Source organism: Lipotes vexillifer, unplaced genomic scaffold (assembly GCF_000442215.2).
Source record: "Lipotes vexillifer unplaced genomic scaffold, Lipotes_vexillifer_v1.1 scaffold25, whole genome shotgun sequence".
Lineage (NCBI taxonomy): Eukaryota > Metazoa > Chordata > Mammalia > Artiodactyla > Lipotidae > Lipotes > Lipotes vexillifer.
The window spans coordinates 2,224,602-2,238,727 of record NW_006792881.1 but is presented as its reverse complement, the minus strand read 5'-3'; the positions used below and the strand labels follow the sequence as shown (position 1 = coordinate 2,238,727).

Sequence of the window (14,126 nt, the reverse complement as noted above, 5' to 3'; positions counted from 1 at the left end):
CCCGTGTCCCCTGCATCGGCAGGCGGACTCCCAACCACTGCGCCACCAGGGAAGCCCTATTTGAGAGGTTTTTAACCCCGATATTTCATGTGTGTTTTTAAGCAAAGTAGAACAAAGGAGTATGTGATTTGTTTCTTTGTTCTTTTGCTGCTGTTGACTGGGGGAAATTTCTTTCTTCCTTCCTTTCTTCTTTTTTCCTTCCTCCCTTCCTCTCTTATCCTACATACACATAACAGAAAGTTGAGCTAATTAATAGGGAGTTAGATACCCAAAACAGGATAATGCCAATGCATTTATACAGCTAACAGTGGCTTACACAATAAATGCCGATGATTCTTTCTGCATGTAGAATTTAAGCCACAGAATTATGTCTCCAGCTATGCTGACTGCCAAAGTTGATAATTATCAAAGCAAATAATTAGATGTCTCTCCTCGGTCCACCCCCAGCTTATCAGTCTAATGGCTGCCTCCCCAAAAGAGGTATGTATGTTATGGGAGGTGCTAAGTGTACAAATAAGGGGCTTTTAGTAAAAGTCAACACTATTATTTTGTTTTCAAATTATTTCCCATTCCTAGAAATTCATATTCAGTCATTCAAACTTTGCATAATTAAGAAAGATACTTAACTGAGCTTAAGCTTATTTAAAGTAACCAAGCTCCTTTCATCTCGCTGAACTTGGATTTCAATTCCCTCCCATCCATGTCCGCTCTCCCTAGGGCATAGAGAGGATGGAGATCTATAGATTCATGTAGATTTACGGCCCCTTCCCCTTCCCCTCATTTGCATTCTCTTCCTCACTTGTCTTTATCATTTTCCCAAGCAACGGTGCATTCAGAACTTCAGCCTCCTCTAGCACTTTCCAATGTTTTGTGCCATGTTTATATCTGCTTTGTATTATGATTTTTCTTCCATCTTCTTCTGCCCATAGTTATTCACTTGTAACTGTACCTTCACATACCCTAAAAAGCAGAGTGGTTTGGTTTCTTTCTTTTGGCCGTGCCACACAGCTTATGGGATCTTAGGTCCCCATCTAGGGATAAAACCCATGCCCCCAGCAGTGGAAGAACAGAGTCCTAACCACTGGACCCCCGGGGAACTCCTGAGATTTGTTTCCTTCAGTTTTAAACCTACCTTTTCAGATTTCCTTGTAGTCAGAACAAAGCCTATCTTGCCAAAAGGCCACGCAGCTGAAACCTTGTGCCAAATAATATATCCTGTTCCCAAAAGCTGCTTTTTGGCATCTGGTAGAAACATTATTATTTATATCCACAGAAATCACGATGCCTGTGGATGATTTGATGCTTCTCCCCCAACTCGTGGATGTGACCTCACTAAAGGCTTTCATTTGGGCTCCACGTGAAGAAGGTATCTTCATGGAGAGAAGCACCCGGCGTCTCCCTATGACATTTTGACTTTGAAGTCTTAGCCTTTTTTTAAAAAATAAATAATGAAATAACCAGAGTTTCAGTTTAGGAAGGTGAAAAATTCGGGAGATAGATGATGGTGAGAGCTGCACAACAACGTGAATGTACTTAGTGCCACTGAACTGTACAGTTAAATAGGGTTAAAATAGCATGTTTTATATTATGTGACTTTTACCACAACAAAAAAATTTTTTTAAAAAAAGAAACAGCTTTGATTGACCGTGCTAAAACGACTTTCAATATGTTCTAAAACTGTGCTTTAAAAATTTTCCCCACATTTTTGACCCGTGTAAGAGATACAGGTACTTTAAGAAAATGTTTCTGCAAGACTGCATCTGAGGCAGTTTATGAGCTGAAGCCAAGGCTAAAGCACTGCTAAGGAAATCTGTTTCCCTGGGATACTAATTAACTCCAAATATTGCATATAAATTAAGCCAGCGGCTACTGAAAGAAGCAACTTACAGGAGAGGAAAAACTGAAGAGGCTTAAAAGGTACTGTCTTCTGATTAGAGAAAGACATCAGGGGCGCAGGAGGAACCCTTCTCTAGCTGTCCCAGCACTCCAACCTTTCTCTAGAAGCTTCTGCCGTTTTCTCTTTCCTCTTGTTTTCCTTTCTCCACTATGGCAGCTGTGATGGATTGGATAGCTGACTAGGAAAAGGGTCTCTCCCCAGGGGCCTGCTCTCCCTGTCTCCCTAAATAAGGAAAAGCTGTTCTCTGCATAGAGCTCTCCTAGCCGTGTTCTCAAACTTGCCTTGACAGGAGAATCCCAAGCTCCTGCCCTGGAGATTCTGATTCTGTGGGTCTGAGAAGGGGGCTGGAATATGTATGCTTAACAAGTATCCCAGGCAATGCTTTGGGGCCACAGAGTTTGGGAAATACTGCCCACCCCACTGAGAATAAGACACAGACCCTGCCCCTGCAGTGGGACACCTGCCGTTCTGATGGGATCAGTTCAGTTCAGAGCGGAAGGTGTTAGCAATTGAAGCTGCAGCTATCAGCACCGCCAGCTTAAATATTTAAGGTTAGTTGTTAGAATAGAGTTGACTGTATGTCTGTCATCGGTGACTTTATTATACTATAGTTTGAAGGCTCAACCTATTAACCGTGGTCTAGTTAAAACTACAGACTAAGAGTAGCCCGAGGTGTTCGTGGCCATGAGTATCATCCACATGATACTGCATGAAGCGGCCTATTGTGTTTTCCCTTCAAACAGCTTGTCAAGAACACAAAGGCAGTAATGCTACATTGTGCTCACCTCCTCCTAACCTTAGAAACACTTACAGCAATGGGCTGCTCTTGGAAAGAGCAAACGTACCCTATGCAGTATCAGGATGTCTCTACTCATGAAATTACAAATTTCTGGAGAGTCATGATTCTGAGTTCTATTTTTGAAAGCTGACTCTGAGCTTGTGTGTCGATTGCTAATGTCTATTTGACTGTACAGAGCTTTTCATTTCTCTTGATCAATTCCACCCATTTGCTTATATCTCTTGGCAAAAAGAATTAAAATTACTTGATGAAAACATTCCTGTAAGCCAGCTATCCTTCAACAATGAATTCAAGAAAGAGTTCTCTACTAGTTCCCTAGAAGTGACACTTAAATTTATGTGATTATAAGGAAACAGCTGATGTGGGAGAGGAAAATAATTTGTGTGCATAAGAGAGAAATTAGTAAGACATCGTTCATTTACCAAAGACAGAAACTTGTATGACATGTTCCTGGACCAAGAAGCTATTTCCTTAGAACCGTGGTTTTAAAGAAAGACTCTGAAACGTTATTGGTTCCTCCAAAGTATGTGGAAAGGGCATTGAGCTGAAGATAGGGGTGTGTGGTTTTGAGTCCATGGGTTCTAGTCCTCATTCTTCCTGGGTATAATTTTGGATAATCATTTCACTCCTCTGCTTCAGCTCTGTCTTCAGTCAAATGGGAGAATAAAAACATACCTCCTGGGCTTCTCTGGTGGCGTAGTGGTTGAGAGTCCGCCTGCCGATCCTAGGGGACACGAGTTCGTGCCCCGGTCCGGGAAGATCCCACATGCCGCAGAGCGGCTGGGCCCGTGAGCCATGGCCGCTGAGCCTGCGCGTCCGGAGCCTGTGCTCCGCAACGGGAGAGGCCACAACAGTGAGAGGCCTGCGTACCGCAAAAAAAAAAACAAAAAAAAAACACCATACCTCCTACATCACACAGTGGCTATCAGAAATAACTGTGCAGCTTGCCTTGAACACAGCAGAGCAGGTTCCAATAAATGGGAACAAGCTCTCCACAGTGTAAAGCACCATGGACAGTATTATTAGTAAACCTTTATTCTTCCACGCAAACGAGCCAAGTCTTTACCCAAAAACTCTACTTCCTGAAAGTCCCAAATACCTAGATGCAAGAGACAGGGCAAGGAATTACATTCCTAGGGAAATGAGAAATGATCTAACACAGTCCAGCTTCGCCCAAAGTGAGATGCCCTGAGACAGGCTGGTTTTTCATAAGTTCCGTCACGTGCCAGGACTCTAGCCCCCGAGTCTGCTCCTACCACAGAATGTGTTTTTCTAATAAAGCCAAATGAGGACCAATGGCAGCCCAATCATTGCATGGCCAAGACCACAGATGCAGAAAAGCAACATTTTGAATAATTCAGAATGGTAGCCACACAAGCACAGAGCCAAATGGCAGAGATAAATGCTCTGGGAGCTTATCTATCCTCCTTTTCCTCTTGATTTCTTCCTCATTTCTTCTTGACAAAGAGAATGATACACAAAAAGGACATCTCTTAATGATAAACATGTAAGAATCTATTGATAGGTCTTTTGGACTCACTTACACTATTTAAGAAATCAAGCTTACATTAAGACCGAGAGTCAATTTAATGCATTATTTCTAGTGCATTTTTTCTTTGCCAAGAATAAGAATAAAAGGGAAGGGGAAAAATAATAAAAACCAGGAGACAAGTACATAATGTAAGGTACAAACAAATCTATATATATCCTAATGTGCTGAGAGGTCTTCTTGATGAAAAAGATTTCACTCTGAGTTGCTGTTAGTTTTGATGCAAATGTAGTATGTGCCATGGCCCACAAGCCTAGGGATTCAAGTAGGTAGAGCAGTCATCACAAGTTCTTCTTTGTTAAGATTTCTATTTCAGAGTCAAGTGTGCCTTGGCAGCAATACTCAGATTTCACTCTGAGTTGCTGTTAGTTTTGATGCAAATGTAGTATGTGCCATGGCCCACAAGCCTAGGGATTCAAGTAGGTAGAGCAGTCATCACAAGTTCTTCTTTGTTAAGATTTCTATTTCAGAGTCAAGTGTGCCTTGGCAGCAATACTTGTTATACTTCAGCGCACGTAATCCAAACCTAGGACAAGACAATGTCGAAAAATACAAAATATTTACCTAACCTAGCAACTCCTACTGAAAAACATGTATGCTGCATATTTACGAGTTGTAGCCCATGGTTGTGGAAAATTCACTACAGAATAAAAACAAATACTGCATATTACAGTTCATATAGAGCATGCCTTTTCTGCTCAGTACATGAAAAATCTACTACCCAGCAGATGATGAAACTGATGGCCTGACAGCCCCAGCATGGCAGAATGTTGTTCTCTTTTTTTCGCCCCCAAATAAAAAATAAAATAATAAGATCGTTGACTCTTCCAATTAAACTCCAGTCCAATTCAAAATTCATCTTCAGAGCTGTCAGCTAAGAGCATTACTCGATCTTGCATGCTGTTGAATTCTCTCTGCTGGGGAAAGAAAACAGGAAAGCATTAAACTACTTCTGCCGCAGAGCAAAGCTGAGGAACAGGCCCCCTTTAAAAGACACGTGAACAAACCAAGCCGAGGCAGCAGCTGCAGCAGCTAAGCAGAACCACTGGGCACATCAGTACCATTCATGCATCATTAAGCCCCATGCGCTTTATTAAGCAAATTAGAAAAGAGAAGAATGTTCGGAAGCTGATTAGGTTTTGCTGTTGTTGATTCCATACCTTTCTTTTATGCCTTTTGAAGCCATTTCTCCTTCGGCGATTCATAACCTTAATGCTGTAGAGGGCTCCCAAGATGAACAAGGCTCCAGCTATCCCAACCCCCACGGGCACCAGCATCCCAGACATATAGCCAGCCTGCACAGGAAAAGAAACACACATTAGGATGCTAAACAGACTGCTGCCCTGGGTTTCTCAGTTCTGCTGGAGGGCAGCAGGTTTTTAGACACTTTGAAATCTCCTTTCTGCTTTGTTATAAAATAGCGCCTGGAATAAAGTTACTTTTTAGAGAGAAGGCAACAGAGAGAGAGATGTGACCATTTTTGGATATTTCAAATATGTAGAAGTACTGAATAACTCAGCCAGACCTAGTGGCACCTCCAGCCACTTGCTTATGCATATTTGTCAACACCAGGTTTTGGTGACAGAAATATAATTTGTATTAAAGATGGATGAAGTAAGCCTCTGAGAATGCCAGGACTATTAAAATGCTATAAATTGGAAATAGCAGCCTGAGTCAAGCTCCAGGGGGAGTTGAAGTGCCCAATGGAATATTGTGAGGGCAGAAGGAGGGCCTTGACTTTGGTAGTCCCTCTCTCACAATCTTAGCTGCGTCACAGTAAGAAAGGAAAAAGGAATGTGCTTGTATGGGAGTGAAAAGTGCGAGTTTCTGGAGACAGCAGGGAAGAGAAGGACCTGCAAAGGAAAGAGGAAGTATGTTAGGTGTTGGAGCCCAGGCAAAAAAGACAAGGATGAGGAGAGAGTTGCACATAATGTGGATGGATTCGTTTATATGAAAGAAAATATCTGCCCAGTGGACAAGGCCAAAGTTGAAGGTTGGGAGGGAATTCTGAGTGTCCCCAGCCCCAAAGAAAGAAAGTGGCAGAGAGGGGCACAAAGATCACTGCTAACAACACTGGTACTTCCAAAGGAGCCTGGAGGTTTCAAACGCATGTGGGTCTCCAACATCCCCAAGGTGTTACTATGGATACTTCACTCCTAAGAGAGCAGCGTGATCTCCACACATCCCTGGGCTTGAGTAAGTAGCTCAGGACCAACCCAAGTTCAAGGTAAGGCCATCACCCTAAGGGTGCTTCCTGCATCTCGGCCAGTAAGACACCTGAGGGATAGAGGTGGATGAATAACCAGAGCCTTTCATAGAGGAACACGACACTGGTTTACCTTCCACGATGGCCCCTCCTAGAAGCCTACCCAGAAAAAAACCATAAACAATTAACAATTTTAAAAGTGCTGTAATAAGTACTTTTGATAGACATTATTTTATGGGGGAAAAACCATGAGTCTGTTCACTTATTTGACTATTTCTAAAAATTTTAATATAGCAAAAACTATTTCCAGTATCTTTCAGAATGAGGCCCAAACAGAGGACAAAAAATAAAAGTTTTCTAACAAGTGCCAAAGTAAGCAGGCTATGATGCTTTCCCAACATTTCTAGAATTAATCAAAGGGAGAAGACCTTACAAAACTGCAGCATCCTCTTGTACACAGCCAGCTTGTTCACTGGTTTTGTTTTCCAGAATCTTGAGTTAGAGCAGAATGTGGAATTCTTTCCATTAATTTGAGAACATAGCATTGTTCCTCAGCATACTAAGTGTTTTTTCCCCAAGAAACAAAGCTCAGTCATTCTCCAACAAATTAATATGCTTTACAGAAACCCAAACCTTCTTCTAGATCTACGAAAGGCTTATAAAAGTCTGTAATTTTCCATTGCTCTCATCAGAACTATGAATTTCTTTTTACATCACCATTCCCAGTGCATGGAAATATACATATATGTTGATGTATGATAATTTTAAGCACAGTAGATTAGATTTTACAGAGCTGTACATTCAAAGGATGATATTTGAACTTTTGGAAGCTCAACTTGATCAACCTCTGAGTGGGTCTCCTCACACTATGTAACTCAACCCCACACCAAAAATATGAATATTACAAAATGTGTCACTTTTTGCATGTTTCTTATTTACACATTGAGGCTTCTCGTTTCTAGAGCTTTAAATCATGTAGACTTCACAAAAATTCAATTAATCTCTCTCCTCTCTTTATTCCCTCCTGTGTGTGTGTGTGATCTGCCTGTGCTTTGAAATTACAAGTAAATTACAAGATGGGAATAAAGCAACCTACCCTCTTCAAATATAATTTAACCATCCCTCATACAAAACTGACTAATTGAAAGTAAGCTCTGTTTTTAGAAATGCCCATGACTTGTTTCCTGTAGAAATGAAAACAAATAAGACATGTGCATATTAAGTTATAAATTCTGCCTAGCACCTTTTCTCTGTTCAGAATTATTGGACGTGCACATCCCTCCACACGTAACTTGCCGAGAAGAACACAACTGCATCTGTGCATATTCCAACCGAGAATGCATAACCTGAATCTAATCATGAGGCAACGTCCAATAAACCTAAACTGAATATTCTATTTTTTTAAAGCACTGTATTCTTAAAAAAAATATCAGAGTCATGAAAGACAAAAGATGGTTATGCAAATGGTCCACATTAAAGAAAACTAAAGAATCCTGACAACTAAATGTGTTACATGACCCTAGACTAGATCCTGTAACGGAGGAGAAAAATGAATTTATAAAGGAGATTTTGGGTCTGTTAACCAAAAGACTGAAATCCAGGTGCCAGAACAGATAAAAGTATGATATCAATGTTAAATGTACTCAAGCTGATAACTGTGTTATGGTTTGCTAACAGAATATTCCTATTCATAGGAAATACACACTGAAGTATTTGGTGTAAAAGGACCATGATGTATGCGGCTTTCCTCAAATGGCTCAGAAAAAAAGGAGCAGAGATAGAAATGGGGTAACGTGGGAAGAATAAGTGCGTCTGGAGAAAAGAAACAGGGGTATTCTTTGTACTATCCTTATTCTTGTATCTTTTCTGTAAATTTGAAATTATTTCCAAATAAACAGTTTGAAAATTTAAAAATGGATTGTTAAGATAAAATTTACTAGATATAGCTGGGGTTTTTTTTTGTTTGGTTGGTTTGGGTTTGTTTGTTTTGTCTTATATTTATGAGAAAGGTATCCTTCCTTCTCAGGATACTGTATTTGTTCAGAAACACTGGTTTTCAAGAAAACGATAAGAAACCCGTATGATACACTGTACTGCCTAAAGTCTGCTGAATTCAGTACCCTTATGACGTCTATTCAACAGTGGTTCTCAAACTTGAACATGCATCAGAATCACCATCAAGACTTGTCAAAACACAGATTGTTGGATCCCTTTCCCCGGGTTTCTGATTCAGTAGGTCTAGTGAGGGACCGGAGATTTTGTATTTCTAACAAGCTCCCAGGTGATGCAATGCTACTGGTGCAGACTATACATGAGAATCGCTGTTATGGAGTATAGGCTGTAACATCCATTTTCTGGATTATTTCCTGAAGCTAGAAGAAATAGAACGATCTTGGTGATATAACAACAGGGCTGGCCTGTATTATACAACTAAAATTTTGATGCATCTTCAATTTTGAGAAACAATATAGATGTTGAAAAACTACATCAATAGGTAGCCAGGTAAGGATTTGTCAAACAAACATCACTAACTTGGACATTTAAACAGAAAGAAGGTTAATGATGGAATGAGTATAAGGACTGTCTCTCGATAGCCATTCGCCCCTTCTTCTAGAGCAATAGAACCTTCCATCTGGGCTGGGCACAGAATAACGATTAATTCTCCCTGCCTTCTATGCAGCTGGATGTGACCATGTGATAAGCCTCACTAAGGAGACGATACATTAGTGACACGTTCAACTTCCAGAGCATGCTCTTCAAGGAGGGAGCAGAGCCTTTACCCACCCCCCCTTTAAGAATGGCAGAGTGTCTTTATCTTCCCTTTTAAAGGGGGAGGGATATCTTAGCCTCCCTTTTTCTTCCTTCCTTCTGGCTAGAGTATAGACCTAATTGCCATCCAGGACCACGAGATGACCTTGAGAATAAAGGTCACAAATCATGGAGCATCAAACAGAAGGAGCCTGAGCCTTCAATGTTGCTCCTCACTAACCCCTGATTGCTACCACCAGATTCACAAATGAGAGACAAAGAAAGTTGTCTCTTGGTTAAGCCATTGTCACTGGGGGGTTTTCTGTCACTCATAGCTGATCTTAATCCTAATTAATACAGGAAGACTAAACAAAGAGAATAATTCAGAACTTTTTAGAACACCTACCACCCTTTCTAGAGTCCAGCTAATTAACAGGGAAACCAATATCAGGACCAATTAAATGAAGCTAAACTGAGAAGATGTTCTGGGTTGACTAAAGAGCCAGTTAAATATGTAGTTTAGCTTTCAGTTCTAAGGGACTCGATGACTTTCAACAAAACGGCAATAGTTTTGCTCTCAAATAGTTTCTGAAGATAATGACTCACGAGACTTTTATAGACGATCGCTAGCTAGCTAGACATATGAAGAGAAAGAGGGAGAGGGGGAAGAGGGGAAGAGAAAGGAAGGAGGGAGAGAGAGAAAGATATGTATACATATATATATTATGTGTGTGTGTGTGTGTGTGTGTGTGTGTGTGTGTACACATATGATTGTATGTATCAAGTAAGTGTATAATATTTCACTCCCAGAGGGAGGGGACTGATTAGACTGAGTCCCTCCAAGAAAAACTCAAAATATGAAGGCAAGTACAGCAACATGGATGGACCTAGAGATTATCATATTAAGTGAAATAAGTCAGAGAAAGACGAATAACATATGATATAACTTATATGTGGAATCTAAAAAATAATGATACAAATGAACTTATTTACAAAACAGAAATAGACTCACAGACATAGAAAACAAATTTATAGTTACCAAAGGAGGTAGTGGGGGGAGGGGGAAGGATAAATTAGGAGTTTGGGATTAACATATACACACTACTATATATAAAATAGATAATCGACAAGAACCTACTGTTTAGCAAAAGGAACTCTACTCAGCATTCTGTAATAACCTATATGGGAAAAGAATCTGAAAAAGAATAGAGATCTATATATATGTATAACTGAATCACTTTGCTGTATACCTGAAACTAATACAACATTATAAATTAACTACAATTTTTTAAATGGTTAAATTTAAAAAAAAATGAAGACAAGGCATAAAGCAAGTCAACCTGGTGGGAGTTTCAACTATTTTTCTTCCAATTTTTTAAAACTAAGACATAACTGAAAAAATACTACAGAATAAAACGAAAAGAGGGCTGGAAAAACTTCACAATAGTCCAGAAAACTGAGGCCATACATAAAATTATTTCTCTTGGTGAAATGGAGCAGGGAGAGGGTGCCAGGCCTTTGAGACAAGAAGGAATGGTCAGGGCTTCCCTGGTGGCGCAGTGGTTGAGAGTCTGCCTGCTGATGCAGGGGACACGGGTTCGTGCCCCGGTCTGGCAAGATCCCACCTGCCGCGGAGCGGCTGGGCCCGTGAGCCATGGCCGCTGAGCCTGCACGTCCGGAGCCTGTGCTCCACAACAGGAGAGGCCACAACAGTGAGAGGCCCGCGTACTGCAAAAAAAAAGAAGGAATGGTCCAGACGAAGAGAAAATACAGCCTTTCTCCAAAGCTACACAGATTTCTAAATGGAGTGGTGAAGCTATATATACATACAGGTAAGAAACTTTGCAACAGCCAACTTCAAAACAGGCTACATGCCAACATTTGTTTTCTTAAGTTTATTTTTTGTCCATTTTTGTAATTCAGAAGGATATTTTCTATAGAAACAATGATATACGGACTCCTAGATTAAACTACCAGAGCCTGTTTACTTTTCATTGCATTATATTTTCCCCTGAAAAATAACAAGAAGGACTATGAATGTAAATATATTCAGTTCTAAACTTTTGTGCTTCTCTTACCCCAAATCTTGCTCAGTCCTCTGATTACACCTCCCTTAGACAACTGGACCCATTACAGATACCAAAATGGCCTCCACTGATGTCAACAGGTTTAAAGTTCTTCAACGTCACTTTTAATATATATGAACATAAACTAATCTCATTCTCAAGAACTATATAGGCTAAATTTTACTGAGAAGCAGAAAAATAATAGTGAGAAGAATTAACATAATTATACAATTTTAATTGCAGCTGAATGTTTTCTTTTATCCTTTAACATTAAACTGTAGCAAAATAAATATTAACCATTCAAATATGGGGGAAATTGACCTCAAATAATAAAAAAAGATATGAGATACCATCAACAGATGTATATTCTAAGACAGGCGAATTGGAAGTAACTCCTATCTGGCAGTTGAAACGATTTCCATTTAACTAAACCCCCAGTGAAATCTGAGCTGGCTTATAGTAATTGGATCTGACACAGACTACAGCAAGGAGTTCAGAATTCCACCAATATTTTTATGAGTAGTTCCAGTTTGAAATTACAAGGTACCAAAAATGAAACCTTAGAGAGTGTTGAAAATTAAAAGAAAATAAAAAATATAAACCTGGAAGGAAGTTAATATTGTCAGTCACAAACGTTGATGGCAGAATTAATACAAGAGAGGAAAATATTTCTCTATAGTTGGCCATTCCAGATAGGTCAGCTCATCACTCAGCAGTGGCACTATGATAGACTACATAAAAGTGGGCCTAAGGAGAGTGCTTAGGTGTTAGGTGTTTTTAATCCCACCTCCCACTATGGTTTAAGGATGCCCTTTCCATTACAAAGTTTTATTCTTAAATCAAGTCCATCAATTTATGTCCTTGGGTCACAAAAATCAACGCCTTCCAAAATCCACGGTATTTCTTCCTCATATAGGAAGGTCAGGTTTAAAAGATCCTTGCATTGGGACATGAAATGCGCACTAGAATGGGATTACACTCCTGCAATTCCCTAAAAGGAACTCCACCTTGATATGTAAATGGTGTTACTCAGTTGTACATACCAGGAATTATATTCCATAAGTATGAATGGCACTCCAAAGAATAAGGCATCCCTTGTATTATACAGACCTTAAAGGGAAGACCTCCTTTCTTGCTGGGCACCTGGAAGTGGCCCTGTATCTTTGCATAGATTGCCATAATCAGAATAATGAAATAAAGCTTCATTACTCTCTAGATCTTTTACTTGACAAAGCCATGCCCTCTAAGATAAATCCAAAGGAAGAAAATACTTCTCTTACCTTGTCTTTTAGTTTTTCCATCCAGCTTCTCACTACAGAAAATAAGAAAAGAAAATGTAAATAGCCATCTTTTTACTTATAGTTCATTGTGTTAAATTCATTTGGTAACTTACTTATATTTCATGTATTAAGTTAATTTGACACAGTGAAGGTATTATTGTATGAAATACAGTGAATGGGTCAACAGTATTAACATAATGACAGCAATAGTCTTATTTTTATTCTCATTCATTTAAAAATACAAAAAAAAAAGAGCACAAACATATCCCTCACATATCATTAAAGGAACAGAGAATATTTTTGTTTGCTAAATGTATTTTCTATTATTTTGGGGGAGGTCTGGGAGAAGAGAGAGGAAAACAGAATATCAAGTTTACTTCTAACCTGACATTTTCTCCTTTTTTTTTTTTTTAATTTTTTTTTTTTGACCCCCCTGGGCCCTTGGCAGTGAAAGCGCAGAGTCCTAACCAGTGGACCGCCAGGGAATTCACATTTTTCTCCTTACCTTTATTTCTCATCTTTCTCAGTTTTTAAGCTCAGTGGGAATTCTGCACTTGAATCAGTGTCAGAGAGCAAAGGTAGGAATGTGCACTGGGCGGGCCAGGGCTACTCAGCTCTTACTAAAAGTAGTCAATATTTTAGGCTCTGCTGGCTGTACAATCTCTGTCACAACTACTCGACTCTGCTGTTGCACTGAGAAAGCAGCCATAGACAGTAGCACATAAGTAAGTGGGTTTGGCTCTGTTCCAATACACTTTATGTATGGACACCAACATTTGAATTTCATGTGATTTTTTTATGTCACAAATATTTTTCTTTTGATTTTTTTCAACCAAACAAAAAATTGGAAAACATTCCAATGGGCCGTATAAGAATAGGCAGCAGGCCAGATCTGGTCACAGCCTGTTGACCCCAGGCATAGACATATTTTACTCAAGAAGCTGGTGTCTCCATTCACTATCTGACTTTAGTAATAACATATCTGACAACAGTGACGACAGCTAATGTGTGAACGGCCTTACCCCTTACAAAGCATGTTCGTATGTACTGCATCATTTGATAGGCAAACCAATGACAAATATGAGAGTCAGGTAAGATAATGCTCAGGGGAAAGAAGAGGAAACTGAGACTCAGAAAAACTAATAGCATTGCCAGGGTTAACCAGGGAGGAAAGAGCCACTGGAACTCCAACCACCATCTGATTAACAACCAACAGGAATAAGGCTTCCCAATTACCCATTTCTTTTGGCGATACCACTGCTGTTCTGCTCTCTCAGGTTGAAGATGTGGAGATACCTTTGGCTCTTCTATCTCCTTCAGTCCCCAGCCTCAATCTCTCATGTCAAGACCTTGGAGGACAAATCTCAGATTTGTCCTCCCCTCATTGCTCCTTCTGTCTCAACTGGGATTCAGGCAAAGACGGTGGTGCTCAATCAGAATAAAATAAGAGTCAAGGGAAGGGCAAAGTAAGAAAGTGCAGGCACCTCAAGAACTAAGCCATGGATCAGTAATTCTGGGAGTGGTTCCATGGAGAAGTGAGGTCAACCACTGATTCACTGAGTGACTTTGGAGAAATTAGCA

General features: G+C 39.9%; 1 protein-coding gene across 1 annotated transcript in view; it reads right to left on the bottom strand.

The window, feature by feature from the left end:
- Positions 1-5,093: 5,093 nt before the first annotated feature.
- Positions 5,094-14,126, bottom strand: part of ARMH4 (armadillo like helical domain containing 4) — a 130,806-nt gene continuing 121,773 nt past the window's right edge. The window contains 3 exon segments of the mRNA XM_007466051.1: positions 5,094-5,162; positions 5,406-5,540; positions 12,546-12,577. Of these exon segments, the coding sequence (XP_007466113.1) occupies positions 5,094-5,162; positions 5,406-5,540; positions 12,546-12,577 (236 nt within the window).